Source organism: Ursus americanus, chromosome 17 (genome assembly GCF_024610735.1).
Source record: "Ursus americanus isolate L20-20 chromosome 17, mUrsAme1.1.p, whole genome shotgun sequence".
NCBI classification, from domain to species: Eukaryota; Metazoa; Chordata; class Mammalia; order Carnivora; family Ursidae; genus Ursus; species Ursus americanus.
The window spans coordinates 17,524,765-17,547,075 of record NC_142143.1 but is presented as its reverse complement, the minus strand read 5'-3'; the positions used below and the strand labels follow the sequence as shown (position 1 = coordinate 17,547,075).

The 22,311-nt window shown below is 43.2% G+C and overlaps 1 protein-coding gene across 7 annotated transcripts in view; it reads right to left on the bottom strand.

The window, feature by feature from the left end:
• Window positions 1-49: 49 nt before the first annotated feature.
• The window catches only part of GLT8D2 (glycosyltransferase 8 domain containing 2), a 48,166-nt gene continuing 25,904 nt past the window's right edge, over window positions 50-22,311 (bottom strand). For all 7 annotated transcript variants that reach the window (XM_087868810.1, XM_045779534.2, XM_045779529.2 and 4 more), the window contains 8 exons: window positions 21,749-21,841; window positions 14,829-15,000; window positions 9,458-9,575; window positions 8,150-8,234; window positions 7,423-7,535; window positions 5,150-5,316; window positions 3,832-3,944; window positions 50-653 (listed from right to left, as the gene is read on the bottom strand). In XM_087868810.1, the coding sequence (XP_087724936.1) occupies window positions 481-653; window positions 3,832-3,944; window positions 5,150-5,316; window positions 7,423-7,535; window positions 8,150-8,234; window positions 9,458-9,575; window positions 14,829-15,000; window positions 21,749-21,841 (1,034 nt within the window). In that variant the 3' untranslated portion in view covers window positions 50-480. The remainder of the gene's footprint in view (window positions 654-3,831; window positions 3,945-5,149; window positions 5,317-7,422; window positions 7,536-8,149; window positions 8,235-9,457; window positions 9,576-14,828; window positions 15,001-21,748; window positions 21,842-22,311) is intronic.

Genomic DNA, 22,311 nt, shown 5'->3' with positions numbered 1-22,311 from the left:
TACCCTGTATTATGTTTAACGTGTAGAATAATATATACACTGAAAATCATTAGAAAATCTGCAAATATTTTATTTTTTCAGACATTCACGTTTTCAATGTAATATATTGTTTTACAAAAGACAAGACTGGCAACCTGTTAAAAAATACCTACATGTGAAAAAACACATTTAGGAATTTTTAAAAATTGTGAACGCAAGTTGCATTCAGAGCTAAGCAAATTGCTGAAACTGAGCGGATTTATTTCCTTCCAACAGTACAGCTCACGCACGTCATCGTGATTTCCGTGTATCCCCCCCCCCGTACTTCAGGAGTCCATGCCTGCGCGACCCAGGGTACTGTTTGCACACAGTAGTCTTTGTGGTTTACATCGTGGGTCATATGTATCGAAGGTACTATTCATAAAGAACAATGAAATAGTAGGCCTACAAATGCACAATCCCACATTTTTATGCAGGACATACTTAAAATGTCAAGTCATATCAGCTATTGTGGTGATTGAGTTTAAATATCCCTGCAGGGTCAGGAACAAACCAGCTTTCCCACAAGTCGTTGTGAACACTAGGGAAGTCCCAAGGTTTATGTCTTCCATTCCAGTGGAGTAATTTTGCTTCCTGCAGAAAATGCTCCGAATATCTGGTATCTGGATTCCAGCCTTCGTGGTGTTTAGAAGAAAATAATAGGCTTGTTAGAAAGTAAAATTTTTATATTGAAAATTGAATACAAGTCCATTATTTTAAAAATTAAGCAAATCAAAGAGTACATAAGGAAGAATTTACCACCTACCCTAGATCTCCAAAATAACCAGTTAAAGAGCTTTTCATGAAATCCTTCCAGTAATACTCTTCCTGTGTGCGAGTGTGTGTGTGTGTGTGTGTGTGTGTGCGAGTGTGTGTGTGTGTAGTACAGCACATGTGGAATTACGGAATTATTTTTAATGACTACATAGGATGGATATGTAATTATTAGTGAGTTCCTTATTAAGGCTGTCTAGGTTGTCTGTCCCTTCACTGAGAGAAGTGAACACCGAACAGTCTCCTGTGCACGTCTGGTGCGTGTCTACAGATCTGTCAGGTAAAGTCTTGTAGGCGGAATCAGAGTGAAGTGTGTGTGCCTTGACGTTTTTGATAAGAGGTTGCCATACTGTCCCCAGAAGAACTTGTATCCGTTTCCCTCCCACTAAGAGTTTATAGTTCTCCTTTCTGTACATTTTCCCTCCTTAGTATGGCAACATCTTCCTGTAAGGATCTTGTTTTTACCATGTGAAATGTGATGAAGAAGATTCACTTTCTAACACAAAGCTGTGTCCGTTTGTTTTTTTGTTAAGATTTTATTTATTTATTTGACAGAGAGAGACAGCCAGCGAGAGAGGGAGCACAAGCAGGGGGAGTGGGAGACGAAGAAGCGGGCTCCCAGCGGAGGAGTCTGATGTGGGGCTCGATCCCAGGACTCTGGGATCACGCTCTGAGCCGAAGGCAGACGCTTAACAACTGAGCCACCCAGGCGCCCCAAACTGTCTCCATTTGAATATTATTCGCCTCATAAGGAGTCACTTAGAGATGGCGCGTTTACCCTAATCCTGCCATTGCTCAGAGGATTTTTAAGAGTATCTCTTCCAGAAGTACACTAAGATCTTGTGTATGTAATGTAATCTTTTTTTTTTTTTTTAGTATCCTCTATGGTGTTAAATTTTCTATGAAAGAGAATTTGATATATTTTTTTTAAACTGAAAATCCCTTAATGAAGAGAGGGTGAATAGCTGGAGTTGTGTGTTAGTCCAGCTTAATATATGATGCAAGAAAAAAAACCCCATCTTCTATTATTCATAAACATAGCTGTGAAGGTGTCTCAGAAGAGGAGCTAGGTGTTTCAGGCTATGGTAACATAATTGGAATAGTTATCAACTTCCAAAGACTCTGTACAAAGGAAATGCTCATTTGGGAAGAAGCACCTTAGAGTCTCCACTCAGTGGGATGTCATCTGTCTGCTCCATGATCAGAGGACTCCCTACGGGCTTGGAGTTTGCTTTTATTTTTATTTTTATTTTTTTTTAAGATTTTATTTATTTATGTGACAGACAGCCAGCGAGAGAGGGAACACAGTAGGGGAGAGGGAGAGGAAGAAGCAGGCTCCCAGCCCAGGAGCCCGATGTGGGACTCCATCCTGGAATGCCAGGATCACGCCCTGAGCCGAAGGCAGACGCTTAACGACTGCGCTACCCAGGTGCCCCCTGGAGTTTGCTTTTAGCTAATATATATCATACATTTTTAAAAAAGGCTACCTGCTTAGACCCAAACTTAATACCCATTAGTGTTATATTGCTTTCTGCTTCCAAAACACTCTAAAAACGGAATCATTTTTCAAATGATTTCTGTGTAGATTTACTTTGCAGACTTCCCTGATTCCAAAACCTTCAGCACAGATGTGGTCCCTGTTCTACAAAGAAAAATGATTTCCCGTAGGAAGATTCTGTCCCTTCCTGCGTACCAGTTAGATACTTCCTAAAATGTGACTGAGACTCTGTTCAAGATCATGGAATGTTGTAACCTTATCAATCTAAGCTCTGCATAACTATTCCTACACAACCTTTTTTATAGACCTATAACTTTGATGAGATTTCCTGCACATTGATTACATGGAGACATTGATATTTGACCTAACAGGGAACACAGCATTATTATAAATTAAACCAGATGGAACACTAGTGTCCTTAACTTCCCTGTGTTGCTCCCACGTGCGTACAGGTGCTCAGGAAAATCAAGGAAGATTCTGGTAATGAGACAGAAGCAAATCTACACAGAATCATTAAGAGACAGGAGCCCAGCTTCGATAGTTTTATGTGTCCCTTCTTTTAAAAGGGAGAGTAAGGGACATACCACCCTGCAGGTGGTTCTGAGAATTAGAAATGAGATTCACCTTTGTCACCAGAACTAGCTCAGTTCTTGACAGTGTGGAAGGTACCTAGTAAATATACATCCATAAGCCATTGTCTCCAATTCTAAAATAATGCCCAAATGTCTGAAAACAAGAGGATTTTTAATAACCTTTTTGGTAGCAAAACCTAGATCCCACTCAGGGTATTGCATAACATAAATGTATGCATCACATTACCCTTTTAAAATGCCAAACCTTTCCCAGTTCTAAACAGGTCTGGCCCGTGCTTTTGGCTAAGGGATTGTGGCCATGTGTTTGAATGAACGTGACTAGCTTCTGCACCAGGCTCTGTGATAAGCAATTTACATGTATTAGGTAAATTATTCCTTATAAAAACTTTATAAGGTTCTATCAGCTTCCGTTTACAAATGGAGAACTAAGGCACAGGAAGGGTGACTAATTTGCCCAACATAGGCAACAGCAGAGTGGGGGTTGCAGGCCATGTCCTAGAGCCTGCACTCCTGCAGTGAAGGGTGAATAAAAGACTCCCGTGGTACACAGTCAGGAAACAACTTTTTAAAAGAGAAGTTACAAGCTATCTAAATGCATCATAAACCATTACGCTACGTCGTGTGGTTTTGCCCACTGCAGGCTACTGCAGGAGGGCCAAGAGGCAAGTGAAGAAGTTCTGACAGTGGAAGTCCTATTTTACCAGTAGGTAATGTTCACTGAGCACATACTGTCTGCTGAGCCTGAGGCCACGTGCATCCCATGAATTCCTGGAAATGCACCTCGGGGGCCGTTTTTATCAGCTGTGTTTGTAGGATCCGAGCAAGAACCTCCAAGATCGCCTGGAGGACGTGCACGGAGGCAGCTGGTGTGATATAGCACACTCTCCGCCCCTCGGTGCCCACCGGTCTGTAAAGTGCACACGTGGGTTGTCTCCCTAAATTACTTACCCAGGTGCCGAATGTGCCACAGGGGGTTGATGGCCGAGTATTTCCCGTGAAACACAATCAGCATTGGGGAGGTGGCCACCCCTCCACCCAGGGAGCTGCTGTAGAGATTTTCCCTAAGAAATGGAATAGAAAAGCAACATTTGGCCTCAAGCCGCACAGACTCGGATAAAGTAGAATCTTCTAATTTTGAAGGATATAAGACAGTCTCCCACTATATAATAAGACTATAGTTTTTCATTTTCCCCCAACCTTTTATTTTGAAAATTGTCAGACTTCTACAAAATTATAAGAATACCATGAATTCCCATATAATTCGTCTAGACTCACAGCATAGCATTTTGCCATTTTAATTTTCAGCCTTTTTAATGGCAAATATGGAAGATCAAATTCCAGTCCTACATTATGCAGAGAAACTATTACAAACTCAAGGTTATGATGGTATTTAAAATATCCAGGTAAAAAAGATGGACAGGAAATACAATGACATGGTAATAGTTGTTGTGTTAGAAGGGTGTTTTTTTTTTTCTATTTTAAAACTTCAATAATGAAAAATGATACATTTTTAAAAATTCAACCTTCAAAAACAAAGTTGAGTTTATAAAATAATTATTTTTTATTTATTTGAGAGACAGAGAGAATGGGGGGGTGACAGAGGGAGAAGCAGACTCCCTGCTGAGCAGGGAGCCCGATGTGGGGCTCATTCCTGGGACTCCAGGATCATGACCTAAGCCGAAGTCACTTGTTTAAGTAACTGAGCCACCCAAGCGCCCCTATAAAATAATTCGTAAAACAAATCTATGTAAGAAGGAGAAACTCGACTGAGATAAATGATTTTCAGTGGAGAAGGTTCACTAGGCTTTTGGGAGAAGACTTAAAATTACATTATTAGGGGCACCTGGGTGGCTCAGCGGTTAAGCGTCTGCCTTCGGCTCAGGGTGTGATCCTGGCATTCTGGGATCGAGTCCCACATCAGGCTTCTCTGCTGACAGCCTGCTTCTTCCTCTCCCACTCCCCTGCTTGTGTTCCCTCTCTCGCTTGCTGTCTCTGTCAAATAAATAAATAAAACCTTTTTAAAAATTACATTATTAATTCATTAGAAAACTGTTTGCATAATAAGATTCTGCAGGATCTCGCTTCCGCTGACATACCATCTGAGACTAGATTGTCATCTCTTGTCCCCATTCTTTCTCATCAGTGCCTCTGTAAGAAAATCTGACCTAAGCTGTCTGTGAAACATTTCTAACCTGAGTTATGCATAGAAAATTAACAGAATAACTCTGCTGCCAAGCACAGAAAATGTAGAGAGGTTTGCACATACTCCACGTTTTTTTGCATCCATTTCTCCAGTTGTTTGGTGATGCGCTGGTGCTTCCATTCCGTCATGTTGGCCACAATCACCCCCGGATTGAAAGAGCAAGTGCTGGGACTTATGCCAAGGTCTTTAATAGTCTTCTTCCTGTAGTCCAGATAGCCCATGTATGTATTCTATAAAGGAACAGGAGATGCTTTTGACCAAATCTCTTGTTTCTGGAAAATCATCATTTTCTTGAAGCCTCCGTGCAGTATTTCTGGGTTTCCTGCTCTGTCACCAGCCACTTCCTAGCGTCCCTAGCTGGTTTTCTCATTTCCCCAACCTCTAAGTCTGAGTGCCCCCAGCCTCGCTTCCAGCACCTGTTCCTCTCTCTAGGATGAACTCCCCCGACAGCCTCATCCAGTCTCATGGCCCCAAATGCTATCCGCATAGCCAGCCCCGATGTCTCTGGATTTCCAGCTCCTGCCACATCTGCCACCTCTGTCTCCGGGAGGCTTAACAAGGCAGCTCCTCTTACATCCAAACATGGATCCCAATCCTGTCCCAAACCTGCTTCCCGACAAGCCACCCCACCTCAGTTACTGGCAACTCTATTCTTCCAGATACTTAGGCAAAAAACCCAGGGTCGTTAGGTCCTCTGTGGCTTCTCATTCACTTTTCATCCAAATCTGTCAGCAAGTCCTGTTGGTCTCATGTTCCAAACTACACTGTCTGTGCTGCTACCTTCCCGGTCCAGGCTGCCATCACCAGTCACAGGATTTCTGCAAGCTCCTCCTGAACTCTTCCTGCTTCCACCCTTTTCCACTCCACTCTGTCTCTATGTCACTCCTCTGCTCAGAGCCTCTCCAGTGGCTTCCCAGCTCAGAGTAAAAGCCCGAGTTCCTGAGATGGGCTGCCAGGCCCAGCACCATCCACCCTCTTTCTAACATCTGTGCTCGCCCCTGTTTCCTCTGCCACACTGCTCTCCTTGTTCCTTCAGTACAAGGAGGACACACTCCTGCCTCAGGACCTTTGAACTTGCCGTGACCTCTCCTTGGAATGTTCTTCCCCTAGATACCTGCCGAGGTGCTTCCCTCAGCTCTTTCAGGTGTATGTCTTCTTTCGGCGACATCACCTCAGCAGAGCCTTCTGCTCTGATCACCCCGTTTAAAACACAGCCCGACCCACACCCTGACCCTCCGTTAAATACTTTGTTTACTGACTATCTCTTCCCACTAAAATGTAAACTGCACAAAGGCAGGAATTTTAGTTTTGTTTACTGTCTCACTGATACTAAAACAGTGTCAGGCCCAGAGGGAGGCTGAACGGATGTGACGTGAGGCAGGACATAGTGTCTCACGCGCACGGGCTGTCCTAACCCGCCTCAGTGTGGCGCTCAAATGTAACAGGGAAATAATGGAAACACTTGCGCACTTGCTGGGCACCAGGCAGTTGTGGGAACTTTGCACGCATTACCTCATTCATTGCATGCAGTCAGTGTCCATGTATTAACTAATTTAATTCTCACAATAACTCTACAAGGGAAGTACTCTTACTACCTCTGTTGGACAACTGAGGGAGAAGACGACTGTCACTGGCCCAGGGTTACAAACCTACTGAGTGATGGAGTCGAGCTTTGGACCAAGTCAGGGGCAGCCTGGAAGCCTACGCCTCCAAGCGTGTCACATCTCTGTTGTCACGCATACAAAATTATTTCCTGGAATTTTTTTTTGGAGAACACCATTTGATTCTTAACAGCACCTTGTATTTGAAAGCCATCCTTTTGGCTTCAGAATTCCATACAGGTTCAACTTTCCTCATTTCCTCCAGGATAAGGAGCTCTTTAGCCTTGAGGAAAATCAGTATTCTCCCCTAGTGAAAGGGGGGAAAGCGATGATCACAGCTCTGAAAACAGAACCCAAAGTTCAGGGAGTCTCTTACAGGAAACCCCATCTCGGCCAGAGAGTGCGGTTCCAGCCACCTACAGAACAAGGGTCCGTTCTGGAGCATTACCGCAGGCTGGATTGGGCATCACGCCGTTTCATCGCGGCTCACAAAAACAGAGCAGAACAGGAACCGTTGTTGCCGTGTTTCAGACAAGAACGGGACTTGCAGGGTTAGTTTGCCCCACACTCGGTAGGCACGGAGCTGGGCTGGAACGGGCTGCCAGGGCCCCCGGGCCGTTCTGCCTCCCCTTTGTCCCGGGCGGGGTTCGGCCAGGTTAGATTATTATGAGCTGTGGGGAAGGGAAGGGATGAGAGCAGCAGGGCGAAGGCAGGACCTCCAAGCAGCGAGCCCACCTGCAGCCCCACAAATCTGTTCATGTCCTGAGCCGAGGGCAAATCGCAGTCACCCGAGAAAGCTGCCGCATGGCCCAGGGCCAACGTGGTGTCATAGAGTTCTTGGATATCACCTGAATTTAGAAACACCAGGAGTTAAAATATTATAGCATTTGTTTTAGAGCTAGATAGAGCCTTAGAACGTCACTGTCCCCAATTTTGCTATGGAGGAAAAGTATGTGATCCCAATTTCAAGTGGCCTGGCGATTGACTTAGTAACTAGCTTGTCTCAGTTCAGAAAGCCACTTGATGGTAAGCTCGGATCGGCACTGGGCCGATTTCTTTACGTCTGTTTGCCATGTACCAACACACCTGTGCTCATTTTATTTGCACGTGGGAGACAGAAAGCAACACTGAAACACCCAAACTTAGCTCACTTCTGAGAATGTCATTAGGGAGACTTCATTGCCCTACATCGTAGGGATGCAGAGAAAGGGAAGGCTACTAGGTTATTTATTGCTGACTTTGACAGAGTAGCTTTCAGAAGGTCAGCTGGACTGTCCAGGGAAGTGAGTATCGACCCCCGTTTTCAAACTATTCGCAAACTTGTAACACTACTATTCTCTCCCGACTTGAGTACACAAGTCAAAAGCACTGGGCACCTAGCTCTTTGGAAAACGAAGGAGATAAGTCATTCTACTTATCAGCTACTCCTTTTCCCAGCGTTCTTGGCAGTCCGCGAGTATACCTTGTACAATGACATCATCGTCCAAATAGATGACTTTCTCATGTTGATGGATAAGCAGAGGGAGATAAAATCGAACAAAGTTCAGCTGTTAAAACAACAAAAGAAGCGATGGTGGGGAAGAGGCTTGTGGCTCCGTGTCTTCTAGCGCTGGGGGGGGGGGTGGCTTTGACCGTGGCCTCAGCTCAACTCCAGGTCCGGAGCAAAATATGCCTCACTGCAGCGTCCCAGTGCCCAGTGATGGGGGCCTGGGGCTGCCACCCGTGCTGGCTGATCAGCGCCCTCCTCCATCCCAACCCTCAGCCACCGAGGCGGTGACGGGACACTTTCACCGCTGTGCATGGCTACTGTGGGAGGCAGAGGCTTCCTTCCCGGTCAGTCTTTCAGGCCACAGACTGCCTGCTCTCCTCTACACTCGTAATTTGCTGTCAACTAAATTAGCCTCATGCACACGCGCACGTGCACACACACACGCACGCACAGATATCCACACGCACGTGCACACACACATGGGCACAGAGGCATCCCAGCCACAAGTTCAGCCGCTTAGCTCCTTGGCCCAGAAAAACTCAGGCAGGCAAGAGCTGAGGGTGGGAGTCATATAGTTTTATCAGCCACACCTCTTAATCCAAAATCCCATCTCAGCTCACAGTCTGATAATAAATAAAAGGAACTGGGAAAAGATTATGTCATCCAAGGGCTTAGAATTCAGTAAATTTTCGAGGATGGATTCCAGTAACAATTATATGTAGAAGGTGGCTGCATTTTCTGTAAACCTGCCATCAGCACTACTCTTTATGCAAAAAAGAGTCCCTTTTGTAAGAACTCTTGCAGTAAAATACCTTAAGGTTCCCAATGCTAGGGAAAATAGTGGGTGTCTCCTGAAAATATCTTAGTTGATCCTATGAGATATATAATCTATCATGCTACTGTTTTTCCTTAGCTTCTGGAATACTCTGGGCTAAATTTAATGTCCAATTGCAGTACACACAACAGCCTGTGGGTTGGGAATATTTTTTCCTGGCCTCACTATTTGGCCCCTACCGCCAACCCCTACAGGCATATTCACACACATAAATCCAACCTACATTTTCTTATGCTTCATTTCTTCCTTAATAGCTTCATTATATTTATTTAAACTATCTTAAATCCTTCTGGAACAGGTGGCTTATAAATTATAAATAAGCAGAGCTTGGTGGAGATCTAACACTGCTTCAAAAATATTCCATCCGCGTCCCAGTGGCTAGTGTTCCACACTGAGCGAGGGTCTCACCAAAGACTGTCCCCAGCATGTGCGTGTTTCCTACTCACAGGCTGGAGCAATTCGGGCCTTGATGAGTCTGGTCTGATCTTCCCTTTGAGGACTATAGGGTTGAATTCCACGATTTTAAAGTTTATTTCTCTTAGCTTAGAATGTTCGATCCATTTTCTAAAGAGATGACAAAAAAAAAAACCCACAAAAATAAAGCTCTAGTATATACCTCCAACCTTTCCTCAATTTGCCTGTTGCTTCAATCTGTTGCCTCCTTAGAAAGTTAAAAATAAAATGTGTATAAACTTAGTAGACTTTAGTCTATAAATCCTGATTTCTTTTCCCCCCCAATCTGGTCTGGCTTCAAATCTTTCCTCTCTTTTTCCTTTAATTCGCATAACTCTGGAAAGGAAATGACGCAAAATAGTAATAACCAAATATCTCCCCAGATCCACATAATCTCCACAGGAAACTGGAAGAACAAAAATGTTCCTTCTTTCTCATAAAGCAGCATCTGTGGTTGCTGGTCTATGTTTGCCATGGGCTAACAGATTTATCAAGTTATGAAGCAGGACATTCTGAATCTTCTCGATGGAAGTCATTCTTACTCTGCTGTTTGGACTCCAAGGATGATTTGAAGTTATCCTTATCTCTTTGTCTCTGTCTCTCACTCTTCCCCACCTGTCCTCACTTCCCACCTTCACCTCCTCCCTATCCCCACCCCCTCCCCTTGTTTGTTTAGTCTTACACAATTTGTGACTATCTTTTATCCAATTAATAATACAATTCTTGGTAGAAATTACCTCAAAATACAAAAAAAAAAAGCCACACATGGTAGCATTTGTTGTTCAAAAATCAACAAAAGAGTCGACCTTCTGAATAAAATTTAGATCTGCAAAATTTGAACCATAAAAACCAGTCATTTACACAACATTATATGTCAATTCTATCTCAATAAATCCAGAGGTGGGGAGATGTCATGTCAATAAGATAGACAATCCAACTGAAAAACTGGCAAGAGACTCAAGCATGCACGGGACTTTCTATGTGGCCAAGAAATGTGGGAAAAACAGTGCTCCAACTCATTAGAAATAAAGGGATCTCAAGTTAAACCACAGTGAGATAGCCCTGGACATCCGTCAGAATGGCAAAGTTAAAAAGACTGACCATACCACGTTGGGTAGCGGATGTTACAAGGGTATGTGTACTTTGTGATGACTCACTAAGCTGTATGCAGGATTTATGCAATTTTCTGTTTTTGTTTTATACTTGAGTGAAAAGAGGGGTTTTGGTTTTTAATAATTTAAAACAGGGAATAGTAGACTGCACAACCCAGAGCTGGGAGACAGTCCCTGCTCAGAGCCCGGGAGGTCATGCCTTCTGTTCGAGTACAAACCCTTACTCAGAACATATTATACATGCTACCCTTTGGGGTTTGGTGATCTGGTTTTCATACCCACAGATAATTACAGGGCTGTTAACAGCAGGCTAAAGCAACAATCTGCAACAATAGATGATAAGAAGAGCGAGAAATGAGACAGAAAATCTAGAACCTATACATAAGCCCTCAAACCCACAGAAGCCAAGGACCATTTAGATTAGGAGTGAGTGTCTTCCATATCCCAGTGCCTCCTAATAGTGGCTAGGACTTAAAAACCTAATTACCAATGTCATCCATAAATACATTCTTGGGGAGCCTGGCTGGCTCAGTTGGAAGAGCGTGCAAATCTTGATCTTGGGGTCATGAGTTTAAGCTCCACGTTGGATGGAGAGATTACTAAGATAAATAAGCTTAAGAAAAATAAATTCTTTCTTTCTTTTTTAAGATTTTATTCATTTATTTGAGGAAGAGAACAAATGAGAGAGAGAGAGAGAGCATGAATGGGGGGAGGGGCAAAGGCCCAGGGAAAAGCAGGCGCCCTGCTGAGCAGGGAGCCCAACAAGGGGTGATTTCAGGCCCCAGGGGCCATGGCCTTCGACTGAGCCACACAGGTGCCCCTTTCCTTTCTTCAATTTTTAAAAATTTTTAAAATTTTTTTTAAATTTTTTTTAAAGATTTTATTTATTTACTCGACAGAGATAGAGACAGCCATCGAGAGGGAACGCAAGCAGGGGGAGTGGGAGAGGAAGAAGCAGGCTCATAGTGGAGGAGCCTGATGTGGGGCTCAATCCCATAACGCCGGGATCACGCCCTGAGCCGAAGGCAGACGCTTAACCACTGTGCCACCCAGGCGCCCCTTTCCTTTCTTCAATTTGTTTTTAGTCTCCATGCCCAGTGTAGAGCCCAAAGCAGGGCTTAAATTCATAATCCTGAGATCAAGACCTGAGCCTATACCAAGAGTCAGATGCTTAACCGACTGAGACACCCAGGCGCCCCTAGTTCTCCTTCCGAATAATGGAAATAACACTTCAAATGCCTTGAACTTTCCTTCATCACTGCTGTCCCCAATCCCTCCATCCTCCCCAGAGATAGCCACTGTTACACAGATGGAGATCTTTAGGTCTTTTTCTTTATAGAAACACATACATGTACATGTACACATTTATAGTTTGGGTTTTTTTTTTAAGATTTTATTTATTTATTTGATAGAGACAGCACAAGCAGGGGGAGTAGCAGGCAGAGGAAGAAGCAGGGTCCCCACTGAATGGAGAGCCCCACATGGGACTCAATCCCAGGACCCTGGGCTCATGACCTCAGCCAAAGAGAGATGCTTAACCAACTGAATCATCCAGGTGCCCCCCTTTTTAAAAGATTTTATTTTTAAGTAATCTCTACACACAATGTGGGGCTTGAACTCACAACCCTGAGATCAAGGGTCACATGCTCCACCAACTGAGCCAGCCAGGTACCACTGGTTTTTTAATTTTTAAAGCTATAAACTGAATGTCTTTGTCCCCCCCCCCCTCAAATTCATGTGTTGAAACCTAATCCCCAACATGATGACATCTGGAGGTGTGGCCTTCAGAAAGTGATTAGGTCCTGAGGGTGGAGCCCTCACGAATGGGATTCGTGCCCTTATAGAAGAGACCCCAGTGAACCCCCTTACCCTTCCACCATGGGAGGACACAGCAAGAATACAGCCCTCTGTGAACCAGGAAGCAGGCCCTTACCGCGCGTGGAACTGGCTGCGGCCTAGACCTTGGGCTTTACGGCCTCCAGAACCGTGAGAAATACATTTCTATCTTTATAAGCCACCCAGTCTGGGGCATGCTGTTACAGCCTGAACGGATAAGACACTCACAAAATGGATCATACCATATGAGGCCTACTGCAACGTGCATCTCCTACTTAACAATAGGCCTCGAGGACCTTCTTGGTCAGAATACCCGCATCGCCTTCTTTCTCTTTTAATTACAGTATAGTGATGCAACACTTCCATCCATCACTCGGGGCTCATCACAACAAGTGCTCTGCTTAACCCCCACGCTCCTGTTTCACCCAGCCCCCACCCATCTCCCCTCGGGGAACCAGCGGTTTGTTCTCTATAGTTGAGAGTCTGTTTCTTGGTTTGTCTCTCTTTCTCTCTCTCTCTTTTTTCCTTTGCTCATTTTTTTGTTTCTTACATTCCACATATGAGTGAAACCATGTTATTTGTCTTTCTCTGACTGACTTATTTCACTTAGCGTAAGACCCTCTCGTTCCATCCACGTCATTGCAAATGGCAAGATTTCATTCTTTTTTATGGCTGAATCATACTCCATTATATACACATAGCATCTCGTCTTTATCCATTCATCTATCCGTGGACACTTGGGCTGCTCCCTTGATTTGCCTATTGTAAATAAGGCTGCTATAAACGTAGGACTGCATGTATCACTCTGAGTTGGTGTTTTTGTATTTGGGTGGTAAACACCCAGGAGTGCAATGACTGGATTGTAGGGTAGTTCTATTTTTAACTTTTGGAGGAACGTCCATACTGTGCTCCACAGTGGCTCCAGCAGTTCTATGCACATAAAACTTTATTAGACATTGCCATATTGCCCTCTCAAAATGCATTACCAATTTACAAAGTGGACATTGTTAAAATAAGTAATAAGCATGTCCATTTCTTGCACTGGATATTGTTGTCCTATATAATTTTTACCATCTCGATGAGTGAAAAATTATATGTCATTGTCATTTTAATTTGCATTTCCCTGTTAGTAACACAAAATACCTTTTCATGTTTGTTGACCATTTGTATTTTTTCTTCTGTCAATTGTCTGTTTGTATTCTATACTCATTTTCCTACTAGATGCTTATATGTTTAAAATTTTTTTGTAAGAATTCTTTATATACTTTGGATAGTAATCCTTCATCTATAATACATGCTGAAATATTTTGCCTAGTTCATTGTATGATTAATTTCACTTACAGTATTTTTCATCATTTAAAAGTTTTTAGGGGCGTCTGGGTGGCTCAGTCAGTTAAGTGTCTGCCTTCGGCTCAGGTCATGATCCCAGGGTTCTAGGATTGAGCCCCGCATCAGGTTCCCTGCTCAGGGGGAGTTTGCTTCTCCGTTTCCCTCTGCCGCTCTCCCTGCTCATGCGCTCGCTCGCTCTCTCTCTCTAAATAAATAAATAAATAAAATCTTTAAAATAAATAAATAAATAAAGTCCTTGTGTGCTAATTCCAACACTTGGGTTCTTTAAAACAAACAAACAAATGAATAAATAAATAAAGTTTTTAAATGTTATACAGTAAAATCTGGCCTTTTTTTTTGCTTATGATTTTTTTTTAAGATTTTATTTATTTACTTGCAAGAGAGGGAACACAAGCAGGGGGAGTGGGGGAGGGAGAAGCAGGCTTCCCACCAAGCAGGGAGCCTGATACGGGCCTCAATCCCAGGGTCCTGGGATCATGACCTGAGCCAAAGGCAGAGGCTTAATGACTGAGCCACCCAGGTGCCCCTGCTTATGATTTTTTGGGCTTACAGTCACTTTCCATAGCAAAATTATATAATTATCCCACATTTTTATAATACTTCAAAATTGTATTTTCTGTTCATTACCTCTAAATCCATTTCCAATTTGTTTTTTTTTTTTAGTATGTTGTGTGACAGGAAACAGATCGCTGTGCAGTTCAAAAATTATAATTAGTGATGATTCCGGGTCATATTAAAATGATATTATATTAATATCCTCCCAGGTAAAGAAATCAGAGAAAAGAGAAACCATTTTAGAAAGAAAGACTTCCACATAACGAGCTTAAGGATTGTAATTCTTTAGTTCAGTAGACAATGGCTTGGGTAGAATGATGCATTGCCCTACGAGATTAATGAGGCTTTGCTGAAACTTCCTTTGCTGGGCAACACATTTGTCAGGTCACCAAGTAAACCTCGAATAATTCAAATGACATTTATCAAACCCAAAACATAGGGAAATCCTTTTAAGGAAAGATAAGAAAGATGAAAAAGTAGAAAACCCCAAAGTCTACAGTGCACAAATTACCGGATTCGAGACAGAGTGTTCCGGAGTCCAACGACATAGAACAGAATGTTGGCGTCAGTGTTGCTGTAGATGCTATTGATGGCAGCCATGGTGGCCCCCATCCTTCCCGCCGCGGCACAAATCACCACAGGAATCTCCTCCTCCATTTCCTCAGGAGGCTCAGAGTCATCGTCTGGAAACATCAAATCCAGTGTCTTAGAACATGAAGGAATTTCATAGTGGGGCCAGTTTAAATTGTCTTCCACACTCCTGGGGCAAGACAGCGTAGTGTAGAAGAGAGAGCCGACTGGTCTCCAACACCCAGTCTCTTCTTCTCTTAGAAAAAGAACATTGGAATTTTAGCTGGCACATAGCCAACCAGGAAAAATATGTTTCTCAGACTCCCTTGCAAGTCTGTGGGAACACGTTCTGACCAATGGGAGGTTAGCGCAGGTATGTGTGTGACTACTGGGTTTGCCTATGAAAGCAATGTGTTGGCCTCCCCTCTTCCTTACCCCCTTCTCATTGTCTGGGATGGAAACATGATGACAGGACTTAGGGCAGCCATCTTGGACCACAAGATGGAAGCTACCTGTGGAGGACACCAAAACCCCAAGAGAGAAGGAATCTTGATCTGGACGATTCCACAATTCTGGATGAAGTGGGGAATGGACACATCACACTTTCACTTGAGAGAGAAAATAAACTGTTTCCAGTTCAGGCATTATTATTTTGGAGCTCTCTTACAGAAGCCAATCAGACAGCCTAACACAGACACGCAGTTGAAAAATATGTGAAGAAATGAATGCCTCATTCTATTCAACGGTTCTCAGCTCCTCAACTCTTTCCTAAATTAGAATATTTACCCTGCCTACACTGCTATAAAATCTACTGCTTGTGATCTTCCTTCTCTTATCCACCCTCCAGTCAAGTTCTAAAAGTTGATAGCAGGGGCGCCTGGGTGGCACAGCGGTTAAGTGTCTGCCTTCGGCTCAGGGAGTGATCCCGATGTTCTGGGATCGAGCCCCACATCAGGCTCCTCCGCTAGGAGCCTGCTTCTTCCTCTCCCACTCCCCCTGCTTGTGTTCCCTCTCTCGCTGGCTGTCTCTATCTCTGTCACATAAATAAATAAACTCTTTAAAAAAAATAAAAAAATAAAAGTTGATAGCAAGAGAAAGGCGGTAAATGCAAGAGCATGACTAATGTACAAGAGGGATAACTGATTGTTCTTCTGGGCCGTGGCTGATATAAACACTGGTGTTGTAACACCATATTCTGGCACCACGTGCAATTTTCCAGGATGAAGGATAATAATTATCAGTAGGTAGAGTGTCCACGATCAGACGGCCTTTTGGTTTTGACTTGAAGCTCGCTCTCTCTTTACAGATACTTTTTGCAAAATACCACTCAGGTGCAGGATAGTTCTAGCTGATATTTAATCCAACAAATACATATTAAACTAACTACCAGGACCTGTGCTTTGTATGACTTAAGGAACATTGAAGGGTCTGCCCCTTCTCCTCCAATGTCTCTTCACAGGCTGGCCACCACACTGGACACGTCCTCCGCGAGAATAAGTTTGTTTTCACCGTATCTTTACTGACACGAGGAAATGCTCATAATGCAATGTCAAGGGGGAAAAGAATACAAAATTTTCTCTAGTATGTGGTGCACAAAGTCACCACAGGAATCTCATCTAGCGAATGATCCCCACGTGATATATACAGACATACATATTTTCATCTGTTTATGGAATTATGAGTGATTTCAGCTTCCTTATTTGCATCTCTTATGTTTTCCAAATTCTCTAAAGTAACCATGGTTACTTTTATTTAAAAAAAAAGAAAGAAAGAAAATATTTCTTCAGGGATTATTCCTTTGGACTAACCTGTCATCGTGGGGAGGTTTCCTCACCATGCGGCATGATACCTGCCGGCAGTGAAGTGAACTGGCCCAAATGCAAATCTGACTATGTTTCTCCACTGCTTCCCATCCTCCAGGGGTTCCCGTACGGTAAAGCCACCTCTCCTTTGCCTGGTACACAGGATGCCTCAGGATCCAGCCCCTGCTCGCTTCCCTAGCTCTGACTCCTTCCATTCCAGCAATACTAAACTACTTGTGGTCCCCTGAATACTGCACCAGGCAGGTTGTCCCTGTCCCCAGTGCCTTTGCACACACCATTCCTGATGCCTGGAATGCTCCTTCCATCCTTTCCTGCATGGCTAACTCTGACACCGTCATTCCAGATCAGACCCTTCAGGAAGCCTGCACAAATTAGTTCAACCCCTGTCTGTGCTCACTTTGGCCTTGTTTATGGCTGGATTTAGCTGCATTGAAATTTTTGTTGTTGTTGTTGTTGTTGCATGTCTTTCCTTTCTCTCCCGTTACCTCGGAGCTCCATGAGGGCCGGGACAGTATCTCATTCATCTCTATCTGCTCACTTGCAGCTAGCATAGTGCCTGGAACACGGTAGATTCTTAATATATTTTGGAGGAATGGATGAATGGATAGATGAATTTATTAAATACCTCTCTTTGAGCACTGACCCCACTGCACACAAAGCATCTATTCATGTGTCTGTCTGCCCCGCTAGACTGTGAGCTCATTATAGTATCCCCGCTGAGTCTGGCACCTAGGAAGCACTTAATAAAAGTTTGCTGGACTTAACTGAACTGAACTGATGTGTAGATCTCACAGAACAGAGCTTTGGAGGAATAATTCCTGGGCTACTCTGAGGTGCCAAGAGAGAGAAGGCTAGAAAGCTGGGGCAGAGCCAGGCTGTCAGGCAACAGGCAGAATAAGGGAGGAGGAAGGTGTCCCCAGGAAGAAGGGCCACCCCAAGCGGTCAAACACCAAGTTTACAGCTCCGCTACAGACTGCCACACTTCTTGGAGCCTCTGCCAGGCTGAGGAGCTGGAAACTAACCTAAGCCAAAAACACTGCTCTCTGCCAAGAAGTCTTCCCTGGATAGAATATGGATGAGGCACACTGGAGAAAGAGGGGGAAAGATTTATCGACCGTAAATTCTTCACTAATGTCTCATCCTTGTGGCTTCTTGGGGAATCATCCACTATATTTGAATCTGTTGTGCCAATAGGTGCCTAAGCCAATTCACCATAAGATTTAGCTGCTTGGTGCCCATAAAATCTCTAGAAAACACCATACTGATGGCAGTATGGACTAGAAATGTACTACATTGCACTAGTCTGTTCCTACAAGCAGCTCTTATCAGACCACGCCCATTCCTAGAAAAAGTGAAATGTCTGCTCTCCCTCGCCAAGTCTCTGAATCCCATTTCAAATTAGGATCATTTCAGCCAAGCATGTAAACTTGTCTCACTTCAAATGGGCCAGGTGTGAATCACCAGCTAATTATCAGGAGATTACATCAAATGTCATTATCAGGAGAACACACAAAACGGCACCGTGCTTTTCGTCAGCATGTGACTTGGCAGGGCTTCTGGATAGTGCCTTATACCACCAGTTCTTTGAATTACTATCTTTGAAAATAGAACAATTAATATGGAATAGGTGGAGCACAGAGGGGTTTTACTGATTCTGTATTCTAGAATGGTCGATAAATGTCATTGTACATTTCTCACAGCCCATGTACAACAGCAGGAGTGAACCCTAATGATGCAGACTGTGGACACTGGGTGATAATGATGTGCCCATGAAGGTTCATCAGTTGTCCCTAATGTACCATCTGGTGGGGGATGTTATTAGTGGGGGAAGCTCTGTGCGTGTGTAGGGGCAGGGGTTATATGGGAAACCTCTGTGCCTTCCACTCAGTTTTGCTGTGAACCTAAAACTGCTCTTTTTCGCACACTTTTGAAAAAAGTTTTATTTATTTATTTGAGAGAGAGAGAGAGAGCGCACGAGCAGGGTGAGGGGCACAGGGAGCCCGATGTGGGGACTCGATCCCAGGACTCCAGGATCATGACCTGAGCCGAAGGCAGAGGCTTCACCAACTGAGCCACCCAGGTGCCCCTAAAACTACTCTTTTTAAAAAATAAAGTCTATTAAAAATATGCACTTCTTGAAAAAAATTCCAGCCCCAGTTTCCAATAAACCATGATGATCTTCTTCAGACCTCTCCACTCCCATCCCAAAGGTAGATCTCTGCTACGGGTGTAGTGCGTGCCTCCCAAATCCTTCTTTGTGTTATTCTAGAAGGAAATATACCACTTACGGGTGGTGTTTTCACACCAAAGTGAAATCATACTTTTCACGGTTTTCTGCAACTTAGCGTTTTCCACTTAACACAGACGTCTTTCCATGGCAACACTATATCCTTCTGAATGGTGGTTCATTAACACTAGTTCTTGTTTCTTTAACTCTGAATGGGATAAAAATGTGACACTGGACCCATTCGTGGGCTCCAAACACTTTATCGGTCCAGGGCTAATTAATAAGCCAGGATGTGCATTTCCTTACCGTTGTTCTAACAGCTGTTACCAAAGCTATTCCTTTCTCTCTGTGGAGAAAGGAATTTGTAGTGGGATTCCACTGGCCAAATGTGTTGGTTTATGGGCAGGGATTGAAGGGCGAGGAGGGAAGAACTTGAAGTTCAGACAACTTTTGACCTTGTATGGCTTCCTTTCTCTATTGAGGCATAATTTATCGTTAGGCACTGAATTGCATAAATTCATATGTTGAAGCCCTAACCTCTAGTACCTCAGAATGTGACTGCATTCGAAGACAGAGCCTTTGAAGAGCAACTAAGTGAAAAATGAGGCCATTAGGCTGGGGCCTTAATCCACTATGACTGGTGTCCTTATAAGAAGAGGAAGGGACCCCAGAGATGTGAACACTCAGAAAAGGTCATCTGAGGACACAGGGAGAACTGTGAGCCCAGAAGAGAAGTCGGGAGAAACCAACGCTGCTGACACCTGGATCTTGGACTTCCAGCCTCCAGAGCTGTGAGGAAATAGATTTCTGTTGTTTGGGCCACCCGGTCTGTGGTACTTTGTTAAGGCAGCCCAGGTTGACTGATACAGATTTCCTAAAATTTGGTAATTTTGGAATTTTCTTAAAATTTCCTACTGTAGGTATAGGGTTCCATGATTTTTAGTAAATTGATAGAGTTGCACAACCTTCAATCAACACAATCCTACTTTAGAACATTTCCACCTTCCTGAAAAGTTCCTTAAACTGGGTTGTGGTCAATCCACTCCTGCTCCCAGCCCCAGCAACCATGGCTCTCTTTTCTGTCTCTATAGATTTACCTTTTCTAGAAATTTCTATATATGGAATGTATAATATGCGGGCTTTCAGGTCTGGCCTCTTTCATGTTGTATAATCTCTGTGAGGTTTATCCGCAGGGAGCACATATTACTGTGTTCCTTTGTATTGTTGAAAAGGACTCCGTTGTGTCAATGCATTACATTTTATCTACTCACTAGTTGATTCACATGTGGATTGTTTCCAGTTTGCAGCTACAAAGAATAATGCCCTAGAAACATATGTATACATGTCTTTATGTGGAATCATTCTCTTTTCAGATGCTCTTCATGTTCATTTAGACTAGATTATCCATGTTTTGAACTGTTTTTTTTAATGAATTTTTTTTTTATATTAAGATAAGTCAGCTTTGTGAGAACAGGGACATTGTTTTTTCACTGTTGTATGTTCAGTGCCTAAGCTAGCTTAAGAAAAAAAGTGTGAATGAATGCACACAATGTACCAAAATATTAACTGTATTTGTCTTTGGCTGATAGAGCAAAAGGTAATATTTTTCTCTTCTGCATTTGCCATAATGTATGTGTTTGATTAATATAAAAATTAAATTATTTAAAAATAGGGGCATCTGGCTGGCTCAGTTGGAGGAGTGCACGACTCGATCTCAGTGTTGTGAGTTTGAGCCCCACACTGGGTATAAAGATTACTTAAAAATAAAATCTTTATAAATAGTATAATATAATATAATATAATATAATATAATATAATATAATATAATATACATGCTATCAGTGCTTCTTAATTTTTCTGTGGGTTGATTTTGTGTGTTCCGAGGTTGTGAAGGTACCTTTTCAAGCAATTCACCCCTTAGGGGGGAAACCGGGCTCCTCGGCACAGCTTAAAGAGGATATAGGGTCAACACAGGATCTTTTTGAAATTGAGAATTCTGAGGCTACTGCTGCACTGATGGGAATGAACCAGCAGGGAGAAGAGAGAAAAGGCAATTTTCATAATCAAAATTATTGAGAGACTCAAAGGATGGATGTAAAGCAAGCAACCCAAAGTGTAGTCCCAGAACCTAGTGTCACTGGGAGCTCATTAGAAATGCACATTCTCAGGTCTCACCCCAAATCTACTAATTCAGAAGTTCTCAGGGTGGGTCCAAGTATTGTGTTTTAACAAACCCTAACTGTGATTCTTATATGTGATAAAGTTTGAGTAGCACTGATCATTCTAGAACATCACTGAAAAGTTGGCCTTGGGTCGATATTCTACAAGCAGGTCCTTGGGACCTGACCAAATTGTGGCTTCTCTCTTAACCCAGCTACTGAAAGGAATCGAAGGAATGTATTTAAACGACAGTCCTAGGTATCTCATCTTGACGGATTATATGCTTGTTTACCTGTCTCATTCTTTTTTTAAAATTCTTTTTATTGTGGTAAAAAACACATGCAACATATCATCTTCACCATTTTTAAGTGCGCAGCTCATTGTATTAAATACATTCACACTGTTGTACAACTCTTGCCACCGTCCATCCCCATAACTCTTATAAAACTTACAAGAGTTTTATAAACTCATCTTATAAAACTACAACTTATATCCATTAAGCAAGATTCCCGATTCCCCCTCCTCCCCCCCAGCCCCTGGCAACTGCCATCATACTTTCTGTCTGGATGATTTTGGCTGTCTCAGTACCTCATCTAAGAAGAATCACACAGTATTTGTCTTTTTGTGACTGGCTTATTTCAGTTAGCATACCTGTTTCATTCCTGAGCACAGTCTCCTTATGAACTTTCTTATACAGGATCCCACAGAGAGTCACAATCAGAAGGAAGAGCAACACCTGATTAACTGAAATAAAAACAGAAACACGTTCGAGTGTAACTTATCAAGCTGAAATTTGAGGACCGTTTAGAAGAGTCATAAGAGCAGATGCCTTCCCTGACACACATAGCAGTGGTGTGGACCTTTCTTTAAGCAGATCGCATGTGCAGTACAGGTTAACCTGGGATGCTGGGGATGCTCCAGGATACGGAGATGTAGTTTAAGGAGCCTCCAGGGCTCCCCCGGGCAGTCTGATGGCAGAGGTTGCAACCTTCGTGCCTTATGATGCTGCCTCCAGGGCCACTTCCTGTGCGTGAATACTTCGTTTCAGTTGATAGCCAACATTTATATAATGCTTGTGATGAGCCCGTGCTTCTTATGAGTACACGTTCTCAGCTATTATAACATAGCTGCTGCTGGGTTGATTCAACCATGGGTCAAGGATGACATACAGAAAATTCTTGCCCCGAGTAAGAAGCCAGAAGACCCAAATACTC